At 44.2% G+C, this 16,144-nt stretch overlaps 1 protein-coding gene across 1 annotated transcript; it reads right to left on the bottom strand.

The window, feature by feature from the left end:
- Window positions 1-222: 222 nt before the first annotated feature.
- On the bottom strand, window positions 223-11,495 carry dyrk2 (dual-specificity tyrosine-(Y)-phosphorylation regulated kinase 2). The gene is made up of 3 exons (XM_042335875.1): window positions 11,423-11,495; window positions 10,385-10,584; window positions 223-2,341 (listed from the first exon to the last, which is right to left on the bottom strand). Exons 1-3 carry the CDS (start codon window positions 11,463-11,465, stop codon window positions 740-742), a joined length of 1,845 nt encoding a protein of 614 aa, XP_042191809.1. The 5' UTR covers window positions 11,466-11,495; the 3' UTR covers window positions 223-739.
- Between the last annotated feature and the right edge of the window lie 4,649 nt (window positions 11,496-16,144).

The following is a 16,144-nucleotide window of genomic DNA, read 5'->3' as shown; positions in this document are numbered from 1 at the left end:
ACCTCTGCCCAATCACAAAGACACACAACTTACTTTACTGACGTTAGAGTGGAAAGATTTGAAATCAGTTCAGCAGATACTGGGACATTAAATTATGCCTCATGATTTATTGGCTTATTCTTATTCTGCTGTGCGCAATTGGCTGCCGCGTTTCACCCACAAACATACAGTTAATTCACTTTTACAGTATATTCTGTGAAGGGCTTTGAGACGTCTCAAGCAGTATATCAAATGCAATGATTATTATTATTATTTTATTATGGTACAAGGGTTTTGTCATTGATTTATTCAATTACTACTTTCTACACTTCACTGGTACTGTTTTACATTTTTCAAACCAGTAAAATTACTATCCTTCAATGCAATGATTTTTAAAATGCCCGATAATAAATGCAGCGAATCAATAATTTTTCATTGCTTTACTCCTGTCAAATTAATATTGGCATTTATTGGACAGCCTCAAATGTCGTATGGTTGATGTACCACATTCATACCACAATGGAATAGATAGGAAGTAAATGACAGATACTCAATAGATGGAAAGGCAACTTCCAATAAAGCATGGTCCCCAGCACTCAGAAACAAAATACTGTTCCTAGCATTTATAAAAGCAGAATGTTGCTTAAACTCTGTTGAAATCAATGATTATCAAGGTCTAAATACAAAATTTCAACTGATTAAGGCTCTGCGATGCGGTAACAAGTGTCAACACTCCTCGCCTTCCTAAACTTATTCAAAGTCAGCTAACCAACTTTGGCAACACTGTCCTCTGTTGAATATTCCCATTGGCATCCGTTATTTGTGCCAAATTAGTCCTTAGTTTCGAAGTTGAGTCTGAAGTTGGAGGCAATTTGGAAATTGATGTAATAGCACCACTGCTTTCCGTAGCTCTTTTTGGTAACGTTTTCTCTCCAGCTGGAGGCCTCGGTAAGCGTCTCCGTAGCCAGGGGTGTCGCAATGCCTGGCTGGGCGTCATACGTAACGCAGGATCCCACTCTAAACACTGTTTCAGGAAGTCGAGAAAGAGAGGATCATCGCAGCCTTTCAACGCGGTCACCCAGTCCTTGCTCCCCGGTGGCCCACGCAGCTTTCCCCTGCGCGACCGTCCTCCATTGAGAATTACTGAGCCATCGGGCAATGTAGTGACTGTACAATAGCGGGGGTAGCCTTTGGAGCTCACAAAATTTTTGGCTCGTTTCGATTGATCTAAAAACTTCTGCGGTGCCACACCCAGCAACTCAATCATACAAGCCAGCTGGTCCCCTTCATCTTCTCCAGGCAACAGAGGGTATCCTGTTAATAGTTCAGCCAGAATGCAGCCCAAGCTCCACATGTCTATAGGCATTCCATAGCGAGCACCAAGGATCACCTCGGGTGCACGGTAAAATCGCGACTGTATGTACGTGTATACACGCTGGTGTTCATAGCAGCTGGAGCCAAAATCTATCACCTTAATGCCACTGCGTCCCTGTTGCTTGAGTAGAATATTCTCAGGTTTAAGGTCACAGTGAATAATTCTGTTCTTATGCAAAGCGTCCAAGCACAGCAATATTGAGTGTGCAAATTTTCGAACCAAAGGCAAGCTAAACCCTTGGAACTTGTTTTTCTTAATCAGCTCGTATAGATTCATGCTCAGCAGCTCAAACGTCATGCAAATATGGTTACGGAATGTGAAGTTCTCCAGCATGTGAATGACATTCATGCTGTTATCCTTGTCTTGCTTCTTCAAGTGCTCGAGAATCCGGATCTCTTCCGCAGCCTGTCGGTGGAACCGCTTTTCATTCCTCACCATTTTCAGTGCTATGTGCTGGTGCTGCTTGTGGTCATAGGCTTTCACTACCTGCCCAAAACTCCCTTTTCCAATTACTTTCAAAACTTCATATCTGTAAGAAATGTGATCGTGAGGTACATGGATGTAGGAGCCTTGGTCATCGTCATAGCTACTGTTGTTTGAGCCGCCAATTATACCCTGCCGTTTCTTTGCATTTGGACCAACAAAGTGGATCTCTGGATAGTTGAATATCTCTTGGTGCTCAAACGTTGACAGTTTATGCATAAACTGTTTCATCGCTTGTTCTGGAGTCATCACGGTGGATTTAGGTTTTGAAAGACCATCCGTCGACTTCACAGAGGCAGAGCTCCCCTGCCGCCTTTGAGAACTATCCAATTGCCTGTCCTGAACCACTGGTAATGTTGTTTTACTAACCATGGTGAGTCCATTTGGTTGTGTGGTCAAAATAGTCCTTTTGTTGCTATTGTCTTCAAAGAGCTGTTGTACTTGGATCTGTCCATGACTGCCAATATGTAGGTGGTCATTCATTATGTGCTTATTACTTCCAACCTAAAAGGGTTGCAGGAGGTTTGGTGGTGGGGAGGAAAGGAGAAAAAAAACACAATGATTAAATTACAATTTACCAAAAGGGATAGAATAAACTGGAAATAATAATACAGTAAAGCTTTTTGGTGGGGATTCAACGTTTCCCACTATTTTATTTCATCTATTTTGATTCTCTCACTCAATAGCAATTCTTCAGTGCTAGGCTGAACAGCAAACATGTTCTACAACCAACCAGTATGTGGATAAATTCCATTCTTGGAGACTGTTCATTTCCCCCACCTTCATGCCCAGCTGATACACATAACTTGCAATTTCAACTGTAAATTCACATCCTTTACTTTACATTGTAGCACCATTTCTGCACCAACATACTGCAGTACTAGATCAACCTGAAAAGCTGCGTAAATGGAACTGAAAGAATTGCGTCACTCAAACCGCCAGCACAGACATGAGCTGAATGGTCTTCATCTATGGTTATAATCTTCAATTAAATAAGCTGACATAACTGATTAACCTTTCTGTCAGACAAAATTAATTGTACGACTGGTTAAATGTACATTATTTTTTGAACAAAATATATGAATGCTAATCTTTCTAAAGGAGCAATGAATTGACACATGGTAATGTATAAACTTTACGTGCAAGTTTCAAAAAGGCCAGTCTCCATCGCAGATATAAAATAATTAGTTTACAACATGTGGTGTTAAATATATTTTCTATCAATATACTAGATTTGGAGCACCAACACGTTTGATAAAATGTTCAAGCTGATTAATGTCACTTCAAAGAAGCTAAACCCACCTAAATAAACCCTGAAACAGATTTAATTCCAAATTTAAAGGAACTTTGTATTTTTGATAAGAGTGCCCTCTCTGTCAGGGGGATGTCTCAAAATGCTTCACAGCATATTATGTAAAGTGACTGTGTATTTCGTTTGCAAGCACAATTCAAAGCAGAATTTTTTTTAATTGATCTCTTGAAGCGCCATTTCAATGTTCGCAGGAATTTTGCACAAATAGCTATGTCGTGATGACCAATTTTATTTGGGGATTGTTGGCCAGGACACCAGGAGAAACTCCCTTTTCTTTTCAAATTGAGTGTTCTTAAACAATCTTGCCCAGATTAAATGAAATTCATTTTAACCTAACTACTTCTGCCCCATTCAATGCTGAACCTGTACATGCAGAAATAGCCATGTTTAATGGCATCTGATGAAATGATAAAGCAAAAATCAACATCTCATACAAACAGACCGAGTTCCACTCATTGTCCAAGCCACCCATCCCTAGTCTGTGTTGCACCCAAAGTCCTGTCTAAAGCTTGAAGTCTGAGAGATTCCCAACTGCAGTCATAGGCTACAGTGGAAACAAAATCCATCTTATGGGGTCAAATATGAACATCTTTTATTCAGTTTCTGTTATCTTAACATAAGAAAATATGAAGCAGCAAACAGCCATTTGGGCCACCCCATGTTTCTCAGCCTGGCTTATTTCATAGCACTCTCGTCTCTGATTCAGAAGGTTGAGGGTTCAAGCTCCATGTCAGCACTTGGAATTCAGACACCAGACTGACATACCAACGCAGTGCTGAGAGTATGCTGCATTGATGCAAGTGCTATCCTTTGGATGAGATGGTAAGCAAAACTTATTTTCTGGTGGACGTCAAAGATCCTACAGACTATTCAAGAAGACTAAGAAATTCCTCCCAGTGACTGTTGGTGGGACATGCTGTGCACTAACTGGCTATCACATTTGCCGACAAAATAGTCTCTACACTTTGAAGAATGCACTTCCCATGAAGTGCTTTCAAACTTCCTCCTAATGTGAAAGGCACTGCATCAAGATAAGGATGATTATTATTATCCTCTCCACAGCTCACATGTCATCACTCCAACCTACGGTAATGTTGATTCCCTGAATTCAAAGCACCTACACTGTACTTTCCTACCTCAATAGTGATCAAACAAAGCTGCTACCATCCCGATATCTCTTGATCTCTTTTCTCAACAAGTACTCATTCAAGATTGGTCTTGCTTTTGGTTTCTCTTTGTTTCTCGTTAGGGTGCATTTTCTTTTTCACCTTATTTGTTTAAAATGGAACTGTATTACCCCACTGTGACACTCGGTACTGCTTCTTCTACAATTTTCATTAAAAATTTACACAGATAGTGTTAAATGATGTTAAAAGTTAAATAATGCTGCCTCATTTCACACTGGTTATCTGTGATAGTGCCCTACAAAATATACAGTCAATTCACTTCACAGTATATTGTGTGAAGTGCTTTGAGACGTCTCTAAGAGGTGATAAGGCATCAAATGCAAGAATTATTATTATGTGTTATAGTATCAGTCTAACAATTGGTTTCTCGAAAAAGATACTAGGTTGTTTCGCTTTGAGGTTTAAACCCGAAACTGAGCAGGGAAAGAGAGGATTTCACACCGTGCAAGTTTACTTGATGCATATAACAACAACATTCCTTGCATTTAGTGCAGCACCTTATCATGTCGTTGAGACAGCTCAAAGCTCTTCCCAGGATTTCACTGTGAAATGTAGTGATTGTAAATAAATACTCTTGATTGGATTTAATACTCCATAGTGAATGTTTTGCTTACAGGAGATTTTCCAGAACATTTCCCCCTGAAATTATGATTTACAACGCTGAGGGGCTCAGCTCAGCCTTACTGATACGATTGGAAAATTATTTCATAAAGCACTGGAATATTTCATAAAGTACTCTCTCCTCGTCTCCCAGCTCCACCTTCTGGCCCCTCTCCTGTCTGATGACATCAACCTCTTCTTGTCCACCGATTCAGTTCCCACCCCCCTATAAACAGCTGTCATCACCCCCATCTTGAAAAAACCTTCCCTGGAACCATCCCTCCTCTCCAGCTACCGCCCCATCTCTAACCTCTCATTCCTCTCCAAGGTCCTGGAATGAGTTGTCGCGTCCCAGCTCTGCTCCTTTCTCTCTCGCCATTTCCTCTTTGAACCCCTCCAATCTGGCTTCCACACTGCCCACAGCACAGAAACAGCCCTGGTCAAAGTCATTAATGACATTCTGAACATCTGTGAACAGGGCTCCCTCTTGACCTCTCTGCCGCCTTCGACACTGTCGATCACACCATCCTCATACACCGCCTCTCCGCTTTACTCAATCTTCATGGATCTGCCCTTGCCTGGTTCGATTCCTATCCCACTCACCGTCTCCACTTTGTTGCCTCTAACGGTTTCTCCTCCAGCCCCTGCACTGTCACGTCTGGCATCCCCCAGGGCTCTGTCCTTGGCCCTCTCCTCTTTAATATCTACATGCTCCCCCTTGGTGACATCATCCGCAGACATGGGGTCAACTTCCATATGTATGCAGATGACACCCACCTCTATCTTTCTGCCTCCACCCTCAACTCCAGGACCACTGCTGTCCTGACAGACTGCCTGTCGGACATCAAGTCCTGGATGAGGGCAAATTTCCTACAGTTGAATGTGAACAAGACTGAGGCCCTCCTGATTGGCTCGCGCCAGCGCCTCAGCAGCTCAGTCTCTGGCAGCATCAACCTCCATGGTTTCACAGTACAACTCACCAAGCCAGTCAGGAACCCAGGTGTCTTGTTCGACCCTCAACTGTCTTTTCTCCCCCACATTCAAGCCATGACCCGCTCTGCCTTCTCTCACCTCCGTAACATCGCCGACTCCGCCACTACCTCACCCCTCAGGCCGGTGAAACTCTTATTCATGCCTTCATCACCTCCAGGCTCAACTATACAAACGCTCTGCTTGTCGGCCTTCCCAAATCTTCCCTCCACAGGCTGCAGATAATCCAGAACCCTGCAGCCCGTGTCCTCTCCCGCACCAAACTCTGTGACCCCATTTTCCCCACTCTCGCCCGACTCCATTAGCTCCCTATCCTTCAGAGGATCCAGTTCAAGACCCTGTCCTCACCTACAAAGCCCTCCATGGCCTCGCCCTACCCTACCTCTGTGCCCTAACCCCCTACCAACCCACCCATTCCCTCCGCTCAGCCGGCTCTGGCCTGCTCCACGTCCCCTGACCCACCCACCCCACCATTGGTGGGAGAGCCTTCAGCAACTCTGCCCCCAACCTCTGGAATTCCATCCCCCAGTCACTCCGCCTCGCCCCTCCTTAGTCTCCTTGAAGTCCCGTCTTAAGACCCTCCTCTTTAACCATGCCATCGGCCAACCCCTTCCCCTCCCCTCCACCCCCTCCCCCGACCCCAGCTTGGGTCTGAAATGCTGTATTCTTTGCAGCGCCTTGGGACATCCTCCCAATGTGAAAGGCGCTATATAAATGTAATCTTGTTGCTGTTGGATTAAACAAATCACAATTTTTCTCCATAGTAAAGAATATGAATCTTTACGATAAGCTTAAATAACTAAAGCATGCAAGGAAATGTGTCCAAACACAAATGTTCTATTCAAAGAACAGTTAGCAGCAGAAGTTATTTCCATGGTTTAACAGACAAAGCCCGTTTGTCCATTGACAACTTGACTGAAAAATGCAAAATGAACATAAAACTCCAGCAGGCTACTAATCGGGATTATCGTCCTGGCATTCCCTCAATTAAAAATACATTTCCTTCAAAATAACAGGGCAAATCTGCACGTCCACCTCTGAAACTTAAGAGTGACTTTTACTCAGAGTCATAATTCTTAATAACTTCAATAGATTCTAGAAAAAAAAGCACTTTAACATCTTTGCATAGGAGTGGGGGAGGGAAGGGGAATGGTGGTGGAAATACACAGGCCTGCTCTTCTAACTGGGTCCATAATCTATTTAACACCTTCACTGCACTTGTGAATGTGGCAGACACATTTAGCAATCGACTAATGCTGACTTTTTGTTTTGGTTGCTAAGGAGAAAATGTTTGGTAGCCAAATGTGGCTACTCGGTACTTCTGCTAAACCTAGACTCAGGGTCTCAGCACTAATAGGGATTCTTGACCTTTTAAAACAAATGCAAAGACTCTTGAATAGCCACCAGAAGCTGAGGTACAAAACCTCACTTCTGGAGACCCATTTGTTGTCTGCTATGCATGCATGCATGAAAGGTTTTCGGTTTATAGCTGAAACAAATTGGAAGAGCTCTTTAAGAAAAGCCTCAGGTCCACTTAAGAATCAGCTGACAAAAGCAGCAGTCCTGCCAAACTGGTAAACATACAGATAGGCACTTTTTCTAGCACTGTGTTTGTGTACATAACAGGCTGATTTTACCCATGCAGCGATGATATTAGGTGCTTCTCTGTATATAACAAGGTATCACGTAGTAACATTTGCATTGCTGTCTGCAATTTCACAAGCTCTAATGCAGTATTTAAAAGGAAAAAGCATGTGTTTACATTTGTCTTCCGGCTGTACTCTAGCTAGACTCTTTCCCACGCAGTTCTCTCCTCTGCCCCAACCCCTCTCCCAACATTAAATAAATTAAATAGCTTGATCAATATGGTTCATTGGGGGTGATTAGTTCACTCAGAACTCCAGTGGAGCCAAAGAAATCTACATTGGAGATGTGGAGTCCTGTAGCTCAGTGGTTAGAGCACTCGCTTTGCAAGTGAGAGACCTGAGTTCAATTCCAGGCAAAGGGCGAAACCTTGGGCAAGTTTCCTTACTCCACACAGAGCCTAATGATAATCCCTCCAAAAAAAATAACAATAATAAATTGGTCATTTTCAATCTACGACTGTTTGTGGGACATTGCTGTGCGCAATTGGCTGCCGCGTTCGCCCACAAATATGCAGTCAATTCACTTTACAGTATATTCTGTGAAGCGCTTTGGGACGTCTGGAAGATGTGAAAAGCGCTATATCAAATGCAAGGATTATTATTATTATTGCCACACAACGGCCCTTCATTTAGAGGATTGGAAAACAGTTAAGACTACAGTATGCCAAAAAAACAAGCCTCTCCTTTTCCTCTTTTCAATTCTATCTGCACATCAAGGCCACGATATGACACACATTATAATGCCGATTGATGGTTTTAAGTTCAGCATTATGTCAACGTTCTCAAATTCACTCCACTCTTGACTCATACGTTTTTGGCAAGGAATATCAAGCAGTTGCTTTCCAGTTCTACCAGGTTTGTTTTTCCTTCCTCTGACCCAGGCTCAGCCACTCTCCTGCCTCTCTCTGAACAGTCGCCCAGCTCTTTAAAGTCTTGTATTCCCTCTCCCAAAGCAAGGTCTCAGCTGGCCCAACTACTGAACAGATGCCTCACCATTTTCCACAGCACTGCTTGTGAGTCGTGGAAACGCTTACAATTGAAAACAAGAATTTTTTTTTTTTGGGGGGGGGGGGGGGGAGGAGAGAGAAATAAGTTAGTAAAAGTTTAAGCAGCTGTCTCTTCTAGATGAACTCTCAGCCATTTACCCCATCAACCGAATGCATAGTTGCCTGTGTAACCTAAACCCTGAGTGGCAAAACGATTACTTGTTCACACCTATTAAAAAAATGCAACGAGCTGCTTTCTTCCTGTCGCAAATATTTCTCTCGTTTTTTCTTAACATTTCCATGATGCAGTTATTGAGGTAAATGGCTGGATTTTGGGGGGGGGGGGGGGGGTTGGATCCACTCATTCTGAAAACTACCACGGGTTTCACTTACAACAACGAGAGCTGAGAGTAAACTGAGAACAAACTATGCCATTTCTAGCTGCCAATTCGCGTCTTGCATCCATCAACACTCCACGGGATAAAATAAAACCTCACCACAATTTCGTAGAATTACTCAGTTACAGTATGCATACTCGGGCTTCTAGGTTTGTGTACCCCCCACCCACAAAAAAAATAAAAATAAAAATGCAATTTACAAACTGATTTCGTTTCTTCTTGCAACAACCGAACGCGAAAGGGAAAAAAAAACATTCCCCATCATTCGCCAGAGCAGATCCCAACCCTGCAATCTCTGGGTGTGTGTTCGACAAAGTGTTATTAAACGTATATAAAAAAAGTCACAGTCATAAGCGACCCCCCCATCCCCCAACCCCCCCCCTCCCACCCCCACAGCCCTGTGCGTCTGTCTGACATAAGATTTACCCGAGGTCTCACTGGGCTTTGGGATAACAACACAACAAGCGAAGCACATCCAACTGCACTGGATCAGAACTGAACACATAGGGGAGAACACGCCACTCACAGCCATAGGCACATAACACAGCACACAGTGTGGTGGTGATGTGTGGGGGAGGGGGTGTGGGTTTGGGGGGGGGGGGTGTCTGTGTGGGGTGGTGGTTACGAGTGGAGAGGAATCGTTTTGTTTTTCTTTTCCCAACTAAAACTTGCTCCAAACTGTTTCAAATGCCATTTGCCGTTCTGATCGACAATGGAGATTTTTTTTTTGCTCCTATTTAAGGGTTTATCTTAGTTGCTCCCCTTACTCTCAAGGCGGGGGAGGGGGGGGAAGGGATGTACTTAAGTGGGATGTACTTAAGAGAAACGTAGGAGAAATTGGGGGGGTGGGGGGGGGTTAGAAATTCAGATACCCCAAAGGTTGTTACGAGTAACTCACATCAGTAATCTTCGCAAAAGCTCTCGAGTTTCAACACACACACACACACACACAAACTTAGATCAACTAAAGTAGACTCTCAATGATACATTTTTTTCCCCCCAAAGTCTTTAGGTTCGTCTAAATCACTCAGTTTTTTTTAAAAAAAGCCACACCACCACAACACGTCGAGGGCAGATAGATTTATGCAACACAAATAATTCTTTGGAGGTTTTCGATAAACGATCCAAGGGAATGTGTGTGTGTGTGGTGTGGGGGGGGGGGGGGGGGGGGGGAGGGGGGGATCTCTCTGATTGCAATTGCTGTTGTTGAGTTGTACGCCGCGGTTTCCATGGCAGATGTGTCTGTATTCAGTCTACACTGCTCTCTGTGTGCGGTTTGATCGACCCGAGGAGCTGTTTAGTTGCTCTTGCGATGAGTGTGTAACGTAAGCGCGCAAACAGACGATTGCATTGATCTTCTCTCCCCCACTCCCTCCCCCCACCCCCCCCACCCCACCCCCCCCCGACCACCCCGTTGATGCCTCTTACCGTGTGACTCTTGAGAGGGGGTAATCCGAGAGGGGACAGCGGGTCTCCTTGTCCAGATCCTCTACCAACAACAACAACACCTCCACCACCACCTCCACCACCACCTCCTCCTCCTCCTCTCCGGGTCTCGGAGCGATCAATACCCGTCCCCGGCGCCGTTTTGTAATCCGCCTTCAGCCCCGAGCTGTCACCGGCCCGACCTGTCAAGAGGAAGAGAAACAGTCACATTAAAGCAAAGCAAACAAGCGCTGACACACACACACACAACACACACAACACACCAGGAAACTAAACCACAGCCACTGACTGCATCCACACCGACCCAGCGTTTGCCAAACGATTATATTGTACATCTCTCTCTACATCCACACACCTCTCGCTTCACCCACACACACACACACACAGACACAGGCAATAAACACACCTCACACACTCACCCTAGTTAACACACAGATGTGACTTCAGAAGTCCAAAAAGGTTTTTAAACGAATTCCTTCTCCTCCTCCCCCCCCCCTCCCCCCAACACACACACTTCTTTTAGGAAAACGATTAAAGTATTTTCCACTCTCTCTGTCTCTCGCTCTACGGTATTTTAAAGTGACTAAAATAATATATATATATATTTTTTTTAAAAAAAACCAAATCAACCTCATGCTCCACACTTTAGCAAATCTCCATTCTTTTTCGCCCCTTCGTCGAGGGGGTGGGGAGGAGGGGGGGGGAGAGAGAGAGAAACTCAGGGAGGAAAGGGAGAGAGAGAGAGAGAGAATGAGGGAGGGGAAGAGAAAAGGGGGGAAGAGAAGAGAGAGAAGAGAGAGAAGGGGGGGGGGGGGAAGAGTCTCGGTTTCCCCTTATCCCCCCTCCACCCTCCTCTCAGTCTGCAATGTTAAAGGAGACCTCCCCCCCTTCCCCCTCCCCCTTCCCCCTCGTGGGGAAAAGGAAGAGAGAAGAAAAGAAGGATTCGACGACGAGAAACAACAGCGCAGATTTCTTTTGCACATCCCCTTTGCCATTCTGTGCTGTTTCGGTGGCCCTTACCAGTCGGACAGACAGCGGTGGTGTAGGCTTTCCTCGTTAACATGGCCGCTCAGACACACACACACACACACACAGAGAGGGAGAGAGAGAGAGAGAGGGAGAGAGAGATACAGCTGCTTCTTGCCTCAACTCCAAGCTGCCGGAGGAGAGTCGGCTTAACATCCGGAGACACAGCACGAACCCGCCACAAACTGCTCCAAACTCCACCACAGCCAACCCGCCATCATCATTCACCACTTGAAAAAAATTGTACACGAAACAAGTCAGGACATACACCGCATCACACTACACACTACACACACACACACACTGTTAAGTGCTAACACCAGCAAAGGTGCTGCTGGGACGTTCGGGTGGAGGATGGCGGCTGTGCATTATTGGTGCGGGTCTTAATGTGTGGTAGAAACCAGCCGTCCGGTTGCTATGTGAAACTCCATACACACACAAGAGAGGGAGAGAGGCGAGAGTCACTGCGAGAAGGCGGCCCACACCCCCCTCCCCCTGGAACTGAACCCACCCACAAACCAGGCGTAGCAACAACCCAGAGCGTCACTCACACTCCACTCACTGCCTGGCCCTCCGCCTCGGGCACTGAGGCTCACACACACCCACACACACACCCACACACACACACACAGAGAGGTCAAGGCAATGATGTGGTGAGAGGGAGAAAACATTAGCTGTTTAAAGACCTCCTCAGATCCCGACCTACACACTCCACTCTCATCTGTTCCCGGTGACCCGAAAAGTTTACGGTGCATTGCTTCCCCAAAGGGAACAAGAAGCCATCGGATACGTGAGAAGGGCGAGAGAAGCCTGGGCCATCCCTCAAGGGGGTTTGCCTCTCGCAATCCCGTGGCTCAGTGGTTAGGGAACTCGCCTCGTCAACCCGGGTTTGATTCCCGGGCAGGGTCACGCCTTGAGCGAGTTTCTTTTACTCCACAAGCTTCTGTTTACCTGGCAGTAAATAGGAACCCGGTTGTTAAGTCGATCGGTGGATCGCTTTTCCGGGGGTAATAATGCCTTAAAAAATACTAATAATTTGGTCACTCAATCCTGTTTGTAGGACATTGGGGTGCACAATGGGCAGCTGTGTTTCACCCACAAAATATACAGTCAATTTTGTGGAGTAGTTTGAGACGTCTCAAAGACTTGATAAGGCACTATATCAAATGCAATGATTATTATTATTATTATTATTATGTGTTATAGTATCAGTCTAACAATTGTTCTCTCAGTGGTTGGTAATAGTAGCACAGCACCTGGGAGTAACATTACTGGGATTCTTGCAAATTGTTCCGTAGTAAAACACTGTAGCAATCTTGTGTTGAAAAAATGAGGATGGGTGTCTTGGGATGTGGCACAGCAGATTGAAAGAAAGGAAACCTTATGAATAACTGGACGATTAGAACACTGTAGAGAGTGAAATAACAATTGACATTTGTGACTCACAAATACAAGCCTGAAGAGAGACATGGAAAAAGGTGCCCAGCACAGACTGAGGATAAATGGATACAAAGCCCCTTTCAATTGCAAGGATCAATTAAAAGATCAATATCGGGAGTTGTTCCTCTACTTGTTGGCAGTATTTCATTTGTCAAGCCCAAATAGAAGTGTTTTTTTCACACAAAGGTTTGTTACGACATACCCTATCACCAAAAACAATGGTTGAAAAAATAACAACTTGCATTTAAATAGCATCTTTCATTGACCACATCACTCCCACCCTCGCTCGCCTCCACTGGCTCCCCATCCCCCAGAGGATCGAATTCAAGATCCGCATCCTCACCTACAAGGCCATTCACGGCCTTGCTCCCTCCTACCTCTCTGACCTACTATCCCCCTACCTACCTGCCTGTACCCTCCGTTCCTCTGGCTCCGGTCTGCTCCACATCCCCCGCCCCAACCACCCTACTATCGGTGGCCGGGCCTTCAGCCTCTCAGCCCCTAAGCTCTGGAACTGCATCCCTCAGTGCCTTCGCCTTACCTCCTCCCTTTCCTCCTTCAAGGCCGGTCTCAAGACCTTTCTGTTTGACCGTGCCTTCAGCTCCCCTCTCGACTCTCTACCCCCTCCTCGCTCCCTCCCTTCCCTCCCCTTACCCTGACCATTTCCCCCCTGCTCGGGTCCCGACCCAACTGTCCAGCGCCTTGGGACGTCCTCCCGACGTGAAAGGCGCTCTATAAATGAAATCTTGTTGTTGTTGTTCATGCAGGATAGTGTTTCAGAGCTCTGTAAAGTGGTGGGGTTGGAAGCCAATCAAGAGATAAATAGAAGGTGACTATAGGTGCAGTTAAAGAGGTAAATCTAAAAGTGGGATTTAAAGATAGATTTTTTGTAAGCAGGATGGCCCAAATGGCTTCCTTTTAAAATGAAATATTTTATGATTCGAGACCACCAGACGATGAATGGGTAACATGATCAAATGAGAAATTGTAGATTCTTGAAATAAAAAACAGAAATTGCTGCCAGTCCACAGCAGGTCAGACAGTGTCTGAAAGAGAAACAATAGGCTAACCTTACAGGTACACCCTTTCATCAGAACAAAGACAATGAGCTGTGGGAGCCCTCTGGGAGAGATAAAGGATCTTTATGGGAAAGATAGAGGATAGGCAGCGACATAAAGGAATACAATTGATAAATAAGCTAGACAATGATTACATCAGTGTCATTAACAAATCGAGAAAGGCTGTTACTGGGGGAGGAATGGTGTTAGATAAAATAACAGTACATAGGTCAGCAATAAAATGGTGTGATGTTCCAATGCTGTTCTGTTAAGAAAGGGAGAGAGAAAATAAACTTATCACTGGCTCCTAAACCTTGTTGGGAGGTGAATTCAGTTGATTATGGTTTTGTTACGTCTTTCAATAACATAATTTGTTTCACATTTAACGACGTAAAACAAATTCCTTTTACTGAAATTGGGATTACCTGTATTATAACACATTATAATAATAAAAAACCTTGCATTTGGTACAGCACCTTTCCCAACAGGAGGATGTCAGGATAACAGGATATACTGTAAAGTGGAGCGTCTGGAGAATATACTGTAAAGTGTAGATCTTTATGACCTTCCACGCATTCAGCAGTCAATGTCCGCCATTTATAAATGAACTGTAAAAGAATGAAAGAGCATCTGCAGCACCCTGTTCAGAGATGCGATGTGCTATTCATTCCATAGTTTCTACACTTTAACACATTCTGAAACATTGCGTAAAATGCAGGGAACTATGTAATAATTGGCAGCATGAAGTCCTGCATTTTCTTTTTCACCGCAGTTGATTATAAGCATCGGCTTCCCGGGTTGGGGAAGCATCAATAGCAACACTTGTTGGTTATTACGTCATTTCTGATCCATCAGAAGCGACGTTTGGTAGCAATGAGATGATGGTCTCAGATTGGTGAGACAAGCTTAGAATTTGAACTATCCACTGCAGCAGCGTGCAGCCAGTACAAAGGCAGTGCACTCTGTTACCAAGCAACAAAAGACACAGGAGAGAGAGAGTGTGTGAGCCTGAACCAGCCACTGAATATTGGACCAGGGTGAGAGTAATTCAAGAAGCGAGTGGTGGAGCAATCTGAGGATGGACTGGAGAAGTTGTAATAAGAGAAAAAACAAGTAATTTAGCAGCAAGAACAGGCCATTAGGCCTGTGGAGCCTCTCCTGCCGTTTTATTAGGGTTGTGGCAGACCTTCGACTGATATGTACGCGCTTTATGAATGGAGATATTATCTGTGTCTCAGCAATATACTGCGCTGTCGTTCATTAGTCCTATATGATGTAAGAGAGCTCTAACATTGATGCGTTTGCAGTTCTAAGTGTCTGAAGACTGTGCTCCCATAAAATAATTCCCAGCGCATATCCCATATAAATATATTGAGCAAAACAAAACTTTAAATCAAAACCATGATAATGCCCTTGCATTGTCTTTGCACTGCGGTGAGTATACATAACCAATACAAATCTACCCTCTTCAGCAGTAAATTCATTTAGTTTAATGCTCACATTTAGTAGAGCACCTTTCACGTCAGGGGTTTAACTCAAAAGCATTTCACAGAATATACTGTAAAGTGTAGGAACTGTGTATTTGTAGGCGAATGCGACAGCCCATTTGCGCACTGCAATATTTCACAACCACAACCACTAAGTAAATAACCAGATTAATCTGACACAATGGGTCTTGCAGGTATATATATAGGTACATGCAGTATTATATTCACCTGAAACAACAAAATTATATTTAGTCTTCCTTACAAATAATCCACTTACTTAAAAAGATTTTGAAAATCAAGGATTAGGGAATTTTGTCAGTTTATAAAGAAAAGCAGAATTAATATGACTTGCTTTTTATTCCCCTTTTATTGCAAAGAAAAATCGCTGGATAAGTATTTTAATTTCAGGCTGCTAATCAGAACATGCACAAATCTGTTAAGTTTATAAAGCCCTTAGCATCTTATCAGAGCTAATCTCTCAGAATGATCCTGCCTCCCTATGAACGCTGACATTTTGGAGTGTGTTCTTGCTTTAAAATCCTGACGAATAAAGAAGGTGCAGTGGTGAATCATCCACAGGACAAAGAATGAGCCAAGCCGTCAGCACAAGGAAGGTTGGGTATCCCCAGTTTCTTAAAAAGCATATAAAGAAAAAATATCAGCAATACAGTTTACATCAAAATCATACTGAGAGACACGATGGAAATTCTTAAGTATTATCTGCCCATTTG

The sequence above is a fragment of the Callorhinchus milii genome, unplaced genomic scaffold (genome assembly GCF_018977255.1).
Source record: "Callorhinchus milii isolate IMCB2004 unplaced genomic scaffold, IMCB_Cmil_1.0 Scaffold5, whole genome shotgun sequence".
Classification (NCBI taxonomy): domain Eukaryota; kingdom Metazoa; phylum Chordata; class Chondrichthyes; order Chimaeriformes; family Callorhinchidae; genus Callorhinchus; species Callorhinchus milii.
The sequence above is the reverse complement of the archived record's forward strand: the minus strand, read 5'-3'. Positions and strand labels throughout refer to the sequence as shown.